Source organism: Siniperca chuatsi, linkage group LG8 (genome assembly GCF_020085105.1).
Source record: "Siniperca chuatsi isolate FFG_IHB_CAS linkage group LG8, ASM2008510v1, whole genome shotgun sequence".
NCBI classification, from domain to species: domain Eukaryota; kingdom Metazoa; phylum Chordata; class Actinopteri; order Centrarchiformes; family Sinipercidae; genus Siniperca; species Siniperca chuatsi.
The window spans coordinates 22227396-22245664 of NC_058049.1; the positions used below are offsets into that span (position 1 = coordinate 22227396).

Below are 18269 nucleotides of genomic sequence, written 5' to 3' on the forward strand. Positions count from 1 at the left end.
CACAGAAAATAAAAATAGAAGATGTAATGCTGATCCAGCTCTCTACAGTCTCCAAAGCTAAACACTTAGTCATTTTAACTGCAATCAGAGTCATCTCAAATAGCACCATAATGGTGTTTCATTAGCAGGCCTTTTTCCAAATGGAGGATGAGCTGTTGTAGCTAGCAGCAGAGGTGATGAATGGTGTTGTTAAAGTTGATGTTCTGACATTAAGTAGCACATTGGCCCATCATGGCTATTGTCTTTAGATTTCATTATCTCTCCATATTAAAGGTCACCACTGGAAATGCCATAGAGGTGTGGGGATAGTTAAGATTGAATGGATTGCACTGCATGTGTCTGTGTTAATGATGTTGAATTAGTCCTTTATTTGAATTAATTAGGGAAGCTTGTACGGGTAGCATGATGGCCAACTGTGAGGGCTGTGTATGCAAATGCATGCGCGGTGTGTGTATAGTTCATGCACATGCTAATGTGTGTTTCTGAAACTTGAACATGAAAGCACTTTTGATTCCTCTGCATAGGTCCCCTGACAAGTCGGCAAATCTTCCGCTTCAGCGAAGAAGGCTTGGTCAACGCCAGGTTTGACTACAGCTACAACAACTTCAGAGTGACCAGCATGCAGGCAGTCATCAATGAGACCCCCCTTCCCATTGATCTGTACCGTTATGTCGACGTATCAGGACGGGTCGAGCAGTTTGGCAAGTTCAGCGTCATCTTTTATGACCTCAACCAGGTAGGCAGAATACTGTCAACTAAAATATAACACACATGAATTAGGATACCTTTAGAAGACTAGCCTCAAATGGTGCCTTTGATGTAGTCTTAAAGCTGCCCTATTCATTATTTTTACATTAACAATGGTTTACTGGACTATGTGTAATGTAAAAGCGGGCATTCATAGTGACAAACCCACGGCAGTTTCCCTCAGCTCAACAAAGTGATTTATCATCTTCCAGCTCATTGTTTTGGTTTTAGGGCCCACAACTTGCTTAGTTGGTTTATTCTCACAGCTCTCATCAACCACGATAAAATCCAATGCTGATAAACCCACTGTACCTTAGCTACCCAGCACTAAACAGATAAAGACAGATAAGGTTAGCAACTAGCTGGTAAGCATGGTGGAGCATTTAGCAGCTACACACCCAGATATTTCCCTCAGGAGTTGGTGGAGACCAAAACAAAGCTAAAAGGAGAGTGAATAGTGGACTTTTGTCAAATGTCCAAAAACTCGACTCCAAATTAATACTTAAGTTACTCCATCTCTGCTGGATATGCAAATTGGCAACTGCTAACGTTTTCAACATAACATCTTTGTAAGGTGATAATATGTCTATGTTGTGTAAATTTAAATACTGCTTTAAAACAACCGGATGTAATGCTGCATGAAGCACCTCAGCCTGATTTCACGTGTTTGTGTTCAGGTGCATGGCTAACCTATCACATCTGCGGTTGTCTAGGTGATCACCACCCATCTGATGAAGCACACCAAAGTTTTTAACTCCTACGGCCAGGTGGTAGAGGTCCAGTATGAGATCCTTAAATCCATCGCCTACTGGATGACCATCCAGTATGACTCAGCAGGGCGCACAACCACCTGTGACATAAGGGTGGGCGTTGACAACAATGTGACACGCTACACTTATGAGTACGATGCAGACAGCCAGCTGCAAAGTGCCTCGGTTAATGAGCGGCCTCAGTGGCGCTACAGCTACGACCTCAATGGGAACATTAACCTGCTCAGCCATGGGACCAGTGCTAGGTAAGTCAGAATGTCAGTAATGTGTCATTACTATGTCAAAACAAGTGTATTGCATGTGTTATTATCCTATTTTTAGCCTTGCTAGCAACATGGCCCTAGGGATGGCAAGTCGATCAACTTTTGTCTAGAATGAATTACCTCAACAACTATTGGATGGATTGCCATGAAATTCTTTACAGACATTCATGGTCCCCAGAAGATTAATTCTACTGATTTTAGTGACTGACTTTTCTTCTAGCGCCATCATGACGTTGACATTTTGGATTTTGAGTGAAATGTTTGAGGATTGCCATGGAATTTGATTTATGATGAACATGGTAAACAGTATACCAGCTAAATATCAGCATGTTAGCATTATTCTTATGAGCATGTTAGCATGCTGACATTAGCATCACAGAGCCACTAGCATGGCTGTAGACTTTTCTGTCTTGTTGATATTTTAATGTTAGACATAGTTTTGAAAGTTCACAGCAGTATTACTGTACATACCTGTTTGTTTTCATTCCAGGCTGACTCCGCTGCGTTACGACCATAGAGACCGCATCACACACCTCGGCGAGTTACAGTACAGCGTGGATGACGACGGCTTCCTCCGCCAGCGAGCAAATGATCTGTTTGACTACAACTCCAACGGCCTGCTGACCCGCGTCTTCAACCGGGTGACTGAGCACTCCGTGTGGTATCGCTACGACGGGCTGGGTCGGCGTGTGGCCACCAAGAGCAGCCAGGGCGAGCAGCTGCAGTTCTTTTATGCTGATCTGTCACACCCTACCAGGGTCAGCCACTTGTACAACCACAGCAGCAATCTGATCACGTCGCTGTACTACGACCTGCAGGGGCATCTCATCGCCATGGAGCTGAGCAGCGGGGAGGAATACTACGTCGCCTGTGACAGTGTGGGGAGTCCGAGGGCAGTTTTCTCTAGCAAGGGGCGACTGGTCAAAGAGATCCTCTACACCCCTTATGGAGAGGTCTACCAGGACACCAACCCTGACTTCCAGCTTGTCATCGGCTTCCACGGAGGCTTGTACGATCCTCTCACACGGCTGGTGCATTTGGGCAGGAGGGATTATGACACGCTAGCTGGTCGATGGACTTCGCCCAATCACGAACTGTGGGGGGAGCTGAGCAAGGAGCCGAAGCCGTTTAACTTGTACGCCTTCAAAAATAACTGTCCAGTTGGGAGAGTGGAGGAGGTGACGCAGTTTACTACAGGTGAGCTTCACACATGTACACACACACACACACACACACACACACTCATTCAGTCACCAACTCATCACTGAATCAGTTACTGCCTGACTCACACAAGCTGCCACATTACAGCTCTCACACAGATACAGGCAGATATTTCTCTCAGCAGCACCTACTCCCACACAAACAGACACCTACACGGGAAACATCTGCCATAAAGAGTGAGTGAACAGGGCTCACAGTTAACCACAGGTGAGCAGAGAGAAAAGATGTGACAGACAGAATGTAGAGGCAACAGAAAGGACAGCCATGCCTCTGATCAGCTTGTTTTTTAACACAGGCTGTTATGTTTTGTTCCCTCTGTCTGTCAAGAACATACTGTTTCCCCGAGAGACAAAATAGAAACTCAAGCGAGGGAAAGAGATAGAAAAGGAGAGTAGCAGAATGAATATAGGATGTCGATGGGGGCATATGTCCTTCTGGTTAATGGAACATTCATTTGGCCCGTCACGTTTTCCTGCAGCAGCATTGTGTATTACAGAAGAAATCTGCCAAACCATCTCTGCTACGCATTGTGTGATTTCCTGTATAAGGTGTTGTTTCCTTTGCCTTATGACTTTTTGTTTGCTTCACAGTATACACATTATATTCTAACTTTGTCCCTCCGTGCAATTTTCTCTCTTTTTGTATGTGTATGTGTGTGTGTGTGTCCAGACATTGGTAGCTGGCTGCAGCTATTTGGCTTCCAGCTTCATAATGTTGTCCCAGGCTTCCCGAAGCCTGAAGTGGGCAGAATGGAACAAACATATGAACTGATGAAGACCCAGACCAAGACACAGAACTGGGACTCCAGCAAAGTGAGCTTTCCACCATTACAAACCCCAGTCATCTGCAGTAGCAAGGCTCTTTTCAAGTTCCAATCGTGTGTCCCTATGTTAATTGTTTGGTTATCCCGTGGTAGATGCCAAATATATGTTAAAAAATATATATTTTTTAGTATTTCTATCCCTCTCTTTTCTCGTTCTGTAGAACATTTAAGTATTTTTGATGACTCATTTTGAACTTGGGGGCGTATAAATACTGTAAATGTGTCCAGTCAAATCTGATTTTGGGCAACTGGCTAAACCCACCCATCATACAAAAACCCACTTGACCGTTCACCTTATGGGTCATAGTAACCAGCAGAGCAGTAGTTTTATTAATATAAAGCTACTGCTATGGTAGCAGTTGTTGATCTTGCTTAAGAGAGGCTGCCGGCGTGTGATTGGCTGAAAGGCAAGGGGGCGATGACAACTCCCCTGTCATGGAAAGTGACATTATTAGATCAAATGTGACATGAAATTAAAGTGTCAATGGAAAAAATCCCATTATTAAATAAAAACTGAGTTTTGAAAAGACAAGCATTTGAAATAAAAATCTCCAAATGAACTCCAATAAAAACAACAATGATTAAATAATATTTCATAACAATATATTTTATATTTTTAAAAATGATTTTATACAATTTAATCATGTCATTATTACTTTCATAATTACTTATGTATTTAATTAATGTTGAACACTTTGGGGCTCCATATGGGTAGAGGCCAACAGTCCTCTACAAAAACTTAAAGGTGCTCTAACTGCCATTTCTGACTTTTTTGTGATTTTAATGGTTCTTCCTAATTGGCCTAATTTGGTTAATAAGAAGAATGTTTTCCAATCTCAGAGTGCTGAAATGATTAGTAGACTAACCAATTAGTCAATAGATAGAAAACTAACACTTTTGTCATTAAAGTCACTTAAGTCAAACATTACCTGGTTCCAGCTTCTTAAATGTGATGATTTGCTGCCTTTATCCGTTTCACATCATTGTAAATTTAGTATCTATAAGGATTGGACTGTTGGTCAGTTAAATGAAAAAACAACTGTCAGGACAATCAAATATGAAAATGGAAGTTAATTGCAGCACTTTGGATCACAACATTTAACTTATGTAAAATAATAAATTAATGTTCAGTGCAATGAACTATTCCACCCTTATGCATTATATGGGACAAAAATATTCGGATATGAAAGACAATAACTTTATTAATTCAATTGTTTTAGTTTTTAACTAATTTGCATCCCAACCCATCATCACAGTATGAATCCAAAGAATATGGAGCCCTAATAGATGTTTTTATCAGTCATATCAGAAAACTCACAGGTGTAAGTAATAATAGAAATTATGGCTACATTCCACTTAGGTTTGCCACTTTCAGGACCCTGCTATAGGCCTTTTACACAGCAGACATGTTGACTTGTCTTAGTAGGAAAAGCACAGGTGTAATAACATTAACCATGGCTCAGGTGTCCCAGTAAGACATGTCAGTGTGACAGTGAACCAGCATGCAATACCAGGACCCTGAAACTATAGCAGCTAAATGGAATTCAGCCATTCATTTTATTATTTACATCTGTGCTTCTCCTACTGTGACAAGTCAAAATGTCTTATGTGAAAAAGACACATTGTGCATGTGTCCAGTAAGCTAAGAACCCAATAGAACAGAGCCATCAGTAACGTTATTAGATACGCCTGTGTTTCTCCTGTTACGACAAGGCAACATGTCTGCTATCTACTATCACAGATGAGCATCTGACTTTACATTATCTAAGTGCATTCAAACCTTTGAAATATTTTTTGTTAACCAGCTGTACTTTTTCCCCCAGGTGGTTTTGGGGATCCAGTGTGAGCTGCGGAGACAGCTGAGGAGCTTCATTTCTCTGGAGAGGTTACCTCTTGTCTCAGAGCCTGTAGGCTCAACTTGCCACAGACCGACGCGCCCTCCTCCCTTCGGCTCCCGGCCCTCTCTTCTCGGCCCCAGCATCCGGTTTGCCATCTCCCACGGCCGTGTCACTGCTGAAGTCATCGGCGTAGCTAGCGAGGACAGCCGCCGCGTGGCAGCCATTTTAAATGGCGCCGTCCACCTGAGCGGGCTGAGCTTCACCGTGCGCGGCTGTGACACCCATCACTTCCTCCAGTCCCGGCCAATCGAAGAAGACCTCGCTCTGGGGCTAGGAGTCGGGGGGCGCATCCTAGAGACCGGGGTGAACGTGAGCGTGTCTCAGATGAGTGCCATGGTGAACGGCAGGACTCGACGATTCGCTGACATCACTCTTCAGCAGGGGGCGCTGTGCTTGTGCGTGCGCTACGGCGGGAACGAGGAGGAGGAGAGGGCACGGGTGAGGGAGGAGGCGAGAAAGAGAGCGGTGGAGGGTGCATGGGAGAAGGAGAGGAAGAGGGTGGATTTAGGGGATGCGGGGAGCAGGGCGTGGACCGAGGTTGAGAAGCAGCAGCTGCTATCCGGAGGACTCGTTCAGGGTTACGACGGCTACTACTCCCTGCCTATAGAGCAGCAGCCGGAGCTGTCCGACTGCCCCTCCAACATCCACTTTATGACACTAAGCGAGGTGGGGGGCAGGTAACAGAGACACACGAGCAGTCCCCCACCCACCAAAGACTGCCTGTTTCTACTCTACTCTGATTTGTTCTACTGTTTCTATACTGTATCAAAAAAAAGAAGATGACGACAAAGAGGAACAAGAAGAGAGATTGGGGAAAAAATTATTTCCAAATGCCTTTAATTGTGACAAAATGATGGTATTTTATTATTAATCGTCCAGTTTCTCCAATTTCTAACAGTGGCACAAGCAGTGTGGTTTGGCTGTGGCTTTGCTTTTTGTATCCCGACTGGCCTGGGACTGACCGACTGACAGACTGACTCACTGACTGACTGATGGACTGACAGTCTGTCATTTGCTGTTTCAACACTGTTCATCATTTTAGACTCTATGTTTGAATTCACTGAACTGTAGAGACTTTAGGATTGCCAGTGAATGATCCTCTTCATGACTCGAATCAAGAGCTCTCCGGTTGCCATTTGAGTTCCTACATGGTTTACCTCGGATATACTATCGTTTACATATTGTGTAAGAGAGGCCTTGTCGACTCTGACACTCCCCTTTAGAGAAGGAAACCTCTGGTTTTCCACCTCTGGTGTGCTCCAACAGTAGTTTGTATGAGTGTGTATACTAAAATCAAGAATGTACATAGCCAGTGCTTTCACACTGAAAAAAGTGCTTAACTGGATATTCTGTTGTTCATAAGTAAGTGTCAGTATTGTTAATCAATAGAAAAACAGTTACATTTTTGCAAAGAATTATACATGGCTATAGTAAATATTCTCGCTGAAAAATCTGACTTTATTGGGTTACAATGCTGATTAAAGTTATTATGTGTGAATTACCAGATTGCTCCCTGAGATTTCATAGGCATTCTTGCTTATTATTTCTCTGTGTGTCTGCTCTCTCTCTCTCTCTCTCGTCCTCCCTGTCTCTGCGCCTTCCCTCCACACATTTGTTGTGCGCTCTTTGTTCTTGTGTCTGGGAGTTTGTAACTTTCAAATCTGTGCTGTCATTATCACCCATCATTATGGCTCAAACTGAGATATGCATGAGAAACCTGCGTCTGTCAGAAGAGAAGAAGAAGAAAGAGGAGGAGGAGAGAGAGAGGGAAAAAAAAAAGCACAGAGGAAGGGGAAAACGAAATGTGACAGCTGAGGCTCAGCGAGTGGGTGGTGAGTGCAGAAGGGGCAGGACCTGGAGTTGGCTGTGCTGTTCTCTACAGCTTGTCTCCTCTCATTAGGAAATGCCAATCAGACTACATGTGAACCACTTCCAAGCCCCCCCCAAAAAAAAGTTTTAAAAAGTTGTTTTTTAATCTCGCTACCACTAATCCACCTCCCCGTCCGTCTGCCTGCCTATCCCCCACTCGCCTCCTCCCACCATCACTCCACCATCTGCCCACCATTAATTGTCTCTGTGTCTCTCCTGGGCTGCTGATGACAGAGCCACACAATGCATATGTTCTGACTGCGAGCAGGTGATATACGTTCCTGACTAGCACTTTGCTGATCGACTGAGATGCACCTTCCCTTCTAAACCATATGCTCCGTGAGATACTGTCCAACCTCATCTCGGCGGCGAAAAGATGGAGGGTCCGGTTGCTAGGAGACCGCTGCACTGAAGAATTGTCTGGGCTGAATGGATGCTCTCTCTTTCTCCGTCTCTCTCTTTAATTTTTTTTCATGAGGAGCCGGTAATGTCAATCAGATGAATGACAGATTTTTCCTCCTCTCTAGCAGTCAGCATTCTCTCCATGGAAATCAGTACTTCAATATGTCAAATTGAATTTTTGTTCCACATTATGTGTCAGGCGGACGCCCGGGTGTGTATGGCTGTGTATGCATGACCTCATTTTAAAGAGTTTATTTCAACCAATATCATTTATTTTCTTTGCCATTCACATAACTGAATTGCATTAAGAAAATAGAGCACAATATTTGTTGTCAACTTATGTATGCAGTAATGGATATTAATGTTTCAACAGTTGAATATTTTACATCACATCTCTGAAAGTTATGAGGCACTTTGTGTGTTGCATATGCAGAGAGGAAAAAAAAGATACTGGAAGGACACTGAGATCTGAGTCACTGTTATTTGACATAAAGGGGCTGCTTAATTGGAAAAAAATGACATTTGCTTCACACACAGCATGCAAAATGCAACAGTAGGCATCTTGCAAAGACAGTATTTTTCTTTATAATTAGGTCAATGGTGAGCTTAGGGTTTGCCCCTAACCAAAAGCTTGGCGCACCTCCTTCTTGTTTCTGTTTTTCTGTCCCTGAGCAGCATGCGGAGGCCGCTGTTGGAGGTAAGCGTCTGGGCTGCTGTGTGTCGGTGACAGGCTATTACCAGGTGTCCTTGCCTCTGTGTGTGTTTGTGCCCGTCTCTGAGCAGTGACAGGGTAGAGCAGAGGCATGGCAATTCCTTGTCCAGGCTTTTGGAAAGCTGCTATCAAGTTCCTGATTTGCCGGAAATATCGTTTCTGCACACCAGGAGTGGTCTGAAACACAAGAAGAAGAAAAAAAAACAAAAAGGCAGATGAGAATTCAGCTTCTCCATCTCCACATCAAACCCCATGGGGAAATGAAGAGGACAGGACAGGACCGAGCTTGAAATGAGCTCTCAGATTCACCTTATAAAGACATCAGATACGCTAATAGAGGCAGAGACACAAGTGCATTGTGCAAAAGGGCTGGGAATCATGTCAGTTATATTTTTATATATCTGGTCCACTGATCCACACTGAGCTTGTATTTAAGAAAATAAAAGGACACAGCAATAAATAAGATGATGCAAAAGAAATCCAATTTATAATTGCTGTAAAAACTACTGTAGAAGGATGGGAAATATACTCAAGGGGTTTTTAAAGCTAAATTAGGAAAATTCTGGTTGCAGATGCTTCTGAAAGCATTCACTCCCCTGGGCTTTTTTATATTTTGTTAGTCAACAACAAGCATTTATTTTAGGATTTATGTGTGACATCTAAGATGCTTTAAAGTGTCCCATTATATCAACAGCTTTACTTGTGAAAGTGAAATAACACAAAGATCATTTTTAGAAATGATCTGTAGCTTAAATGAAAATTAAAATAAGTTGTTCACAATTCATCTAATGTTGCAACAAAGGTTTTATGTAACGTACCTAAATTCAACTTTATCAAGGATCTTTCAGAGATCTTTGCACTATTTTTCATTTTTAGCCAATTTTCTACTTTGCCAAAGCTGTCAGTGTAATATCTCTAAACCATAAAGCATTAAACCTTTCAAAGAATTATAATTTTGTCAAGCAAGGCCTTTTAAAAAGCATTATTTGTTTCCATTCTGTGCAATCAATCATGCTGTAAGAAACGGTGAGAATCTTGTTCTTTGAGTACATTTTGAAATCATTTAATCAAACGTGGAGAGCACTTTTCAAAGCAAAGCACTTTGGGTGCTTCTGTCTCTGGCCACAAGTGTTACCTCTGTTCCCCAGCATATTTCGTTAAAGTGATTGATATTGCACATGAATAATGTAAACTGTTGCTCCAAAGCTTGTAGTGAAATTCATGTAATTCAAGTCTTCTCCCTCTATCTGTTCGCTTGATGCTGTCAGTAAAAATGAGCGAGGGTAAAATGTAGTTACACCAGCATCCAGCTTAGTTGTCAGAGAGACATAGCCTTCAGATGTCTCTATACATTCATATCTCTGGGTGTTTGCCAACCCTCAGTGCTCAATTACATATCCCATCAGAAATGCTGTCAAATGCAATTCTACGTTTCCCATCTCTGGAGTATATGCTGATGCTGTGGCGTCTTAAATTTAAGGTGTGGGGAGAGGACTATCTCACAGGGTGTTATTGCTAAAGGAAATGAAATGCACCCATTTCTCAGAGCTGTCACTCCTTCAAAAAAAAAAACATGTTTGCATCAAATTCACAGCTTGCTGAATTAGGCTGGCACCAAAAGCAACCTCAAGAGCTAATAAACACCAACCAAAGCGAGGGAGGTGTGCAGCTGTTTTCGCTGGATCTGTCAAGTTTTAGGGTGCGAAAGGAGTCTGTGCAGAATAAGAGCAACAAATAAGATAAAAATGCCTCACTTCTGCCGCCCATGAACCTGCTTCGTCCTTGTGGAGCCTGTATGTGTAGACATATCCGTTGCTCCTGCACACACACACACACACACACACACAGAAACAACTTTGACCCTGAGTTCACCATTCAGTTAAATAAGTATTTGCCCCCACACTTAATAATAGGCCACCACTTTTTTGTGTGTGTGTCAGTTAATACTTAGTTGGTTTGTTTATGTGTTTGTGCTTTTATTTTCATAAATGTGAGGAGATCAATAATCTAGCATATAATAGACGATATAATAATACTAATATAATAGTAGAAAATAGTATTGATGTGACTACCGAGGTCTCAGTAATGGCTTAAAAAGAGGCATGAAAAATAGAGATATTGCACAATCTGTGTTAATACTCACAGCACACACAGGCAGTAGACGCCCACCACAGAGTCACTGTTGCGGACTAGGTAGCAGCCATCCCGCCCGTCCTGGGCCAGCCGCCTCTCCCCCTCTTCCTTGCCAATGGGTCCATGGTAGACAGGCAGGTTTTCCATCACAGCTCCTCTCCAGATCTGCTTTTTGTTTTGCCAAGTGTCAAATCTCCTCTCTCTCTCTCTCTCTTTCCTTGCCTTCAACTTTTTTACTGCAGGCAAGCCTTTTAGTCTTCACTGTATATGTGCTCTAGACTGGGAACACAAGTAAGGCAGATGTCCAGCCTCAAATTTGATATTCGGTTCTCGCTCTTTCAAATGTTTGTTGGGGAGCCTGAGCATTGGCAAGCCAGCTTTCTGATTTACCCCTTTCTTACCCAGACTGATAGCAGCTCTCTCTAACCTCTAACCTTTATGGCTTGGTGCTCAGCCTTCCTCTTTAACTGTACGACACACATGTGCACGCACACACGTAAAATGTGGGTTTGTGTATCTTTCAGGAAATGATTGTATATTTCGACAGGAAATAACTTCAAAGATTCTAACTGAATCTTTCCACAACAATAGAAAGCACCAGAAAGGAATTAAAAAAGCAATATCAGTGTGCTTATGCAGGGATGCCTCGCTTTGTTTTCTTATTAACAGAAGTTTGCTTACACTGTCTGTTTCCACTGCAGTTTCCATGAAATGTGATGTACGGTTTACTGTGCAAAATTTAGCAATGGAAGAAGTACTCAGATTACCTACAGTAAGTAAAAGTACCAGTACATTCATGTAAAATACTCATACAGTCCTGCATTCAAAATCCCACTTAATTAAAATTACAGAGTTATTATCAGCAAAATGTATCAAAAGCAACAATACTCATTCTGCAGTAAAATGGCCCCTGTGACTGATTATATATGACATTATTAGAATGTTAATACTGATGCATCAGTGTGGACGCAGGATTGTACTGTTGTAGCTGCTTGAGGTGGAGCTAGTTTTTACTACTTTGTATACAGTTAGGTTAGTTTTATTTCATTTAAACCACTTGAGCAGTTTTAACAACTCATAGACATCTTAAATGAGACAAGGGGCCCCAATGAGTCTCTGAGTGCTTTTTTGTAAGAGATCACGAGCCAAAAAGGTTGTGAAACATTGGTTTAATTTTTAACAATGCATTGTATTTAATATGTTTCTAATGTCTTAATCATCTTAATCTGAAAAGTAACTAGTTACTGCACTACAGCTGGAATAAAAAGTGCAATATTTCCCTCTGAAATGTAGTGGAGTAGAAAAATTTTACTTAAATACAACACTTAATTAAATGTGCTTAGTTACTTTCCACAAATTTAATAAAATATCAGCAATGCTTCTAACTTCTTTACTTAAACTTGTAATAAAACCCAAAATTTAAATATAGCCGCCCAAGTTCAAACCTTTTTTCGCTCAACAGGAGTAAGCAGCTTGATCGGAAAATTATAGCCGCAGGCAGCAACGAGCAAAGTCACTTCAGCTTGCTTAATTCTGTTTGAAAGAAGGAGTAAGATCAATCGCACACTTGTTTCATCATCACAAAGCCTGCAGCGCTTCAATCATTCCGCACTCAAAGTTCTGCCATTCGTCCCCCCTTCATCAGATTTGAACTCGGTGTGTATGTTCACGAGATAGTGCTGGATGCTGGATCAAAAAATTCGGTGTTAATAGAATCAAAATTCAAAAAGTTCTATTCATTTGACTGTTTTTCACATTATGCTAATTAGCAAAAAAAATCCATCATGGCGGACATTAACGGTCCAAGAGGCTTTTTTTTGTAGAGCACGTTGCGCACTTCAAGTTAATCGCACATATGGGGTGAGGGGCGTGGCCTTTCCAAAATTGCATTTCTTGGCCTTCATTACAGCGCCACCATGTGGCCGATTGGGCTCATCTTTCCATGGAAGCGCATGCGCAGCGTTCCCAGTTATTGGGCCAAGTTTCGTGTTTCTAGCTCATTCCAGCTCACGGCAATTTGAGCCGCGGCGTAAGCCAAATAATAATAACGCTTCGCGGCTTGAACCCTACTAAAGACACATTTACAGCGAGGCCTACTCACACTGACACATTTCGACGTGTTAAATTAAAATGATATGTGAGAGGGTGACGAGCAAAACGTTTGTCACCCGCTTTGCAACAGAGTTCCCTGTACTTCTCAGCTTACATTTTCTCACCACACGTCCACACTGTAGTAGCCTATAACACACGTTCACAGTCGCTTGTCACAGACCTGTCTTCTGTTAAACGCGTGTCAAGGACACTCGCACCTGCTCTGTAGAACAGTGAGGAATCAGCTAACGAAGCTGTGTGCGTGAACATACTGTGGAGCTGCAGCAAACCCATCCTGCAATCTGTCCTGTCACTCGCAAAGTTCTGCTGTGTCAAATTAACGATCCGCTGATTAAAACATTGACTGTCTGCAGCAGTGACATGCCGTTCACGTTTTACCAAGCCGATAGCACGGCGTCTGGTATGAGAAGCTCATCTGTCACGTGGAAATGTATATTATTCTTTGCACAGTGGTCACAAGACCACTCATGCAAAAGATTGTACCATTCTGTATGTTCTTTGAGCTGGTAGCTCTCTTCAATGCAGCTTTTGTTGAGGATTTCTGTTTTTATACATTCAGGACTGAAGCCTACATGAGTCATCAGTCTGTGTCAGAGCCATCTTTCCCTCGGCTCGGAAAGATCATGAGCGGTGGGACTTCGGGGCTCTGTCTGGATAAGCAGCCAGTGGCATCTTATTCACTGCTTCTGCAGCACTTTAGCGCCATCCAGTGGCAAACTTTGCAAGATTAATGAAGAATGATCTATTGCAAGTAGCCTGAAGTAAAAGACTGGACGCCTTTTCAGGACGTTGTCCTTCCTTCTGGGTGCCATTTTAATCTGTAAAAGCATTCAGGCCATCTTCGTTATGAGTCTAAAACGTAAAAAAATAAAATAAAATAAAAAGCAATAACACGTCACCATTTAGACAGGAACAAAAGCGTTTCTAGCTGCATCCCCTCAACCTTCTTGTGTATAATAACCCCACGGCCTTCACCAGTGCAAAACAAAATTACACCATACTCCATTGGCTCTCAGCTCACAGGGAGGCAGAGCAGGGTCAATGCAGAATGCAGTGGATCTATACTGGACACAAATAGCCTACAGAGATACATCATTGATTAGCTGGCGGCTCCCTCAACCAACACAACTGGCTGGAGTGGAATGCATTATAAGGACATTAGTATGAGATTATGATATCTGGCCTTGATATGTACGGAATCCATGTGAGGCATTCTGGGAGGAGATGGGGGGGGGGGTCTGAATGTCCGTCTGCCAGGCTAACAGTAATCCCAGCACTCTCATTCCCAGGTGGGGGACGCTCTCAGTCACAGCTGTTGGAGGGTAAGATTGGGAAAAGGAAAGTAAAAATTGTAAATGGAATCAGCATCACAAAAACTGTGTGTGTGTGTGTGTGTGTGTGTGGAATTGGACTAAAATTAACCCGACAATCTCTCATTTTAGTACAAAACACAGTAGAGGTTATTTTGGAGAATTATATCAACCAGAGAAGAGATATTTTTAGGGAAATATTGTTCACTTTATTTCTTTTTCAGTCAAAGAAATGCAGTAATTAGTTACATGATTACACATATAATATCTTGGTCCCAAAAAGAACAGTAAAAGTAGCATTGTCATGACTGACTAATAATTATCCTTATACATCTGTACCTCATTAATCTTTTGCCCTGCTCTGTCCTACGAAGCCAAAATGCAGTAGCTACACATTCAGATGAAATGGACCAGAATCTGACTTTTTGACATTTGTTTTACCATATAAAATATTATTATGCCATAGAAATATATAATTTCAGAGAAAACATCAAAGTTTGCCAAACTACTGTGCTCCACTATGTTCACCAACTAGTCGCTAACTGTGTCTGGCTGCTGTTTATTGCTGAGCAGGAAGTGTACAGTGGATTTTTAGAGCTTTTTCACTGAAAACAGCTGCCTGCTGTGGAATTACAGGCATTCAGTTTATAATTCATCTGTTTGTTACACGGTTTAGCTAACCAGTCTCAAAACTTAAAACCCTTTTTTTTTCTCAGCTTCTTCTTTTCTCTGTCTTTGTAGGGCAGCATTGAGCTCTGCTGGAATTTGACTCAATACTTAAGTATATAATGAGTCAATTATAGTAACAGTGCCGTCTCACAGATCCGTGCTTATTGAAGTTCAGCAGTTACTTAACGTTGGCACAACACACTGGGGTGTGAAGCAAGTGGAGGGAAGGGAAAGTCTCCCTTCTGGGGGCTGGCTATGGCAGGACCAGAGGGCTCCACGATCGCCAGGTCTTTCAAGTCACTGAGTTTTCGGGAGAAGGAGCTCAGTCTGGTGCTGAAGGAGCCCCTCTTCTGGCTGTGATGTTCCCCACGGGCCTTCAAACAAGCACACAGGCCCTTGCAGAGGCCCCCGAGACGACCCCGGAAATGGTTTCCGATGAAGCAGTAGAGCACGGGGTTGATGGCCGAGTTGGAGAAGCCCAAGCAGAGGGTGAGAGGGGTGAGGTTGTGGATGGTCCAGTTTACCCAGCAGCTGTCCAACCAGCCCTTGCTCTTCAGCACGTCCAAGAAGGTCACACAGTGGAAGGGGAACCAGCAGAGGAAGAAGGCCATGACCACAGCAGCTACTGTCCACAACACCCGCTCGAGCCCCCTGCCCTCCAGGGGTCTGCCCCCGCTGGAGCTGGGGCTCACACAGGGGGTTGGAGGTCTCTCTGTTTTACTGCTCTCCAGTGATTTAAAAGAGGGCATGCTGGGGGTGTGTGACAGATTCTGCATTCTGACCAGCCCTGTATCAGCCAACAAATGTCTACCAATAGCGCAGTAGCAACAGGAGATGACAAGCAGCGGCAACAGGAAGGCCAGAACGATCTTCATCCAGGCCAGGGTCAGATACCAGGTATGATCAGGATAGGAAATCACACATGCCTCCACGCCAAGCCCCTCGAGGTGGTAAGTGTCCCTCAGATACAAGGTGGGGGCTGAGCAAGCGCATGCCAGGACCCACACCAGGATGCACGTGAGCTGGGCACGTTTGGGGTCTCGTGCACTCTGGGAGCGTAGCGGATGCACGATGGCCAGGTAGCGGTCCATGCTCATGCTCGTGATGAAGAAGATAGACGCGTAGAGGTTGAGGTTGAGGAGTGCTCCGCAGACTTTGCAGGCAACCCGGCCAAAGGGCCAGCTGTAGCCCTGGGAGTAGTAGACGGCCCACAGCGGGAGAGACAGCAGGAACAGCAGGTCAGACACACATAGGTTCAGCATGAAAGTGTTAGCCACAGTTCTCCTTGAGGCACTGGCATGGGCCAACACGCACACTGCCAGGGCGTTGGCTGCTGTTCCCAGCACACAGATGATGCTGTAGATGGCGGGGATGACCGTGGTCATGGATACAGGAGGCCAGTCTGTGCAGGGGGGAGCAGAGGGGGCTAGAGAGGAGTTCAGATAGATCTCTGTCGTTGAATAGGGGGAGGAGGTGGAGTTGAAAAGGGAGAGGTCATTTGGGATTGCCATTATGGAACTGGATGTACCCTTGCGTCACACAATTCCACTTCCCTCCTTTCAGTTTTCCAAGGTCAGCTGGAAATAAAATAAAACATGAGCATTTCAAACTCAGCTGCCTTTTATGGACAAAAAAAGTTTCCCTACACAGCAATCTTTAGTCAGCTCAAGTGTTTATAAGCTGTCCTACCTGATAAGTAATCACAGCAAAAATACATTAGCGCATTCTTGAAGTTGGGTAGTAATGAAACACATATAAAGGGGTTGTAATAATCTGGCCGCTTAATGGATTCCTCAGAAACATTTATTTTGCATTAATGATTGACATATTTTCTGAAATATATGGGATTTTTTTTTTTACTTATTATCTTCAAATAACCTTTTCCAATACAAAAAACAACTGGTGATTATGCTAAGACAGTTGAATTAGTGAAAGAAACTAGAAGATGTGTCATCAAAATAAATTAACTCACAAATCAAACCAGACTTAATATAACATTTCTACCTATTTAAAGAATTCATTTTACCTAGAGTAATTGAGCGTCCAGTCCAAGCAGTCAAGCGGTTTTCAATGCTTCTTTTGGCTAAAGTCCATGTCTTGACGATTGCTCCTCGACCCCTCTAAGAGAAATCTGCACTCCGGACCATATCATGCCGCTGTGTTTGTGTGTGTGTGTGTGGAGAAAACAGACTGGAGGCTCTGAGATACCAGATGAGGTTGGGGGTCTTATAGCCCCCAAGAGCCTCTTGATGATTGCACAACAGGGAAGTTGCTTACACGTCACACCTTCATCATTACCAAGGGGCCGGACTGTACCTGGACACAAGCCAGCCTGCAGAGAGAGAGACAGAGAGAGCGAGAACATGCTCTCTCTGTTTTTCATTCTATCCCTCCTTTTTTCCCTCCCTCCCAGACTCTCTACGATAAAAGGCCAAAACTAAGAAAATCAAGTCAAGATGTGTGTTAATAGCTGCGTCTCCAGTGACCGCAGACACACAACCACGTGTCATACCTGACCATTAATGAATAGGGCACCAGTGCGTTTGAGGTGTCAAACCAAAAGCCCTAACTATCCCTGCCGGGGGCCCCTGACCCGAGGAACGGAGGCTGTGCGTTAATTAGCAGAGCCTCGCACTTTGTGTCATATTCGTCCTGCCAGCGGTCAGATAAGCCATGGGAAATATTTACTCTGTCTCAGCGGAAGTCAAGCCAGCCACTGGGGCAGAGAGAGAGGGGGGAGGCTCAGCGTGGAAGACGAATGAGGAGGAGGACGAACAGATACTGCAGGGAGTGAACGAGGAGATGAGAAGGAAAGAGGGAGAGAAAGCGGAGATTCCCTCCAGTGGTTTTTCATTAAAGCCTCTGGTGAAAGTTAATGAGGGATGCGTACAAAGCTCTGAGACTGATTACATCACAGCTCCTTTGATCAATGGTGTGAGCCTGCATCTTTCTCCGCGTGTGCACGTGTGCGTGCACGTGTGCGTGCACGTGTGCGTCTATGCTTCAATACTTGTGCAACTACTCAATCTCAGCCTGGCATGCATGCATCGACGCAATGCGCTCGCCTCTGTTTACATGTGTGTTCAGATGTGTGTGTGTGCACTCTGCCCAACTGAGTGTCTGTCAGGATGTGGCATGTTCTCATAGCTATAGATTTAAAAGCTGACGGTGAGGATGACGGATGAAGGCGAGACAGAAAGCAACAGATTTTGAAGGCCGCAAATGAAGAGCTCCATTGTTGCCGCAGAACTGTTAAAACGGGATAGTTATGCTTTCCAAAACGGAAACTTCATAATGCAGTGTTCTTCCACTGGCATGCTGGGTATGCACAGTTGTTCTT

At 43.6% G+C, this 18269-nt stretch overlaps 3 protein-coding genes across 5 annotated transcripts in view; 1 reads left to right on the plus strand and 2 right to left on the minus strand.

Moving 5' to 3' along the window:
- The window catches only part of tenm1 (teneurin transmembrane protein 1), a 164862-nt gene extending 157639 nt beyond the window's left edge, over positions 1-7223 (plus strand). For all 3 annotated transcript variants that reach the window (XM_044204925.1, XM_044204928.1, XM_044204926.1), the window contains exons 34-38: positions 525-736; positions 1461-1762; positions 2271-2977; positions 3671-3813; positions 5648-7223. In XM_044204925.1, coding sequence (XP_044060860.1) covers positions 525-736; positions 1461-1762; positions 2271-2977; positions 3671-3813; positions 5648-6403 — 2120 coding nt within the window. In that variant the 3' untranslated portion in view covers positions 6404-7223. The remainder of the gene's footprint in view (positions 1-524; positions 737-1460; positions 1763-2270; positions 2978-3670; positions 3814-5647) is intronic.
- A 1020-nt stretch (positions 7224-8243) lies between these two features.
- Positions 8244-13517, minus strand: sh2d1ab (SH2 domain containing 1A duplicate b). Its single transcript, XM_044204930.1, has 3 exons — positions 10849-13517; positions 10460-10523; positions 8244-8882 (listed from the first exon to the last, which is right to left on the minus strand). The coding sequence occupies exons 1-3, from the start codon at positions 10983-10985 to the stop codon at positions 8613-8615; spliced, it is 471 nt and encodes a 156-aa protein (XP_044060865.1). The 5' UTR covers positions 10986-13517; the 3' UTR covers positions 8244-8612.
- A 929-nt stretch (positions 13518-14446) lies between these two features.
- On the minus strand, positions 14447-17148 carry LOC122880125 (type-2 angiotensin II receptor-like). The gene is made up of 2 exons (XM_044204929.1): positions 16956-17148; positions 14447-16506 (listed from the first exon to the last, which is right to left on the minus strand). Exon 2 carries the CDS (start codon positions 16438-16440, stop codon positions 15112-15114), a length of 1329 nt encoding a protein of 442 aa, XP_044060864.1. The 5' UTR covers positions 16441-16506; positions 16956-17148; the 3' UTR covers positions 14447-15111.
- Positions 17149-18269: the final 1121 nt, after the last annotated feature.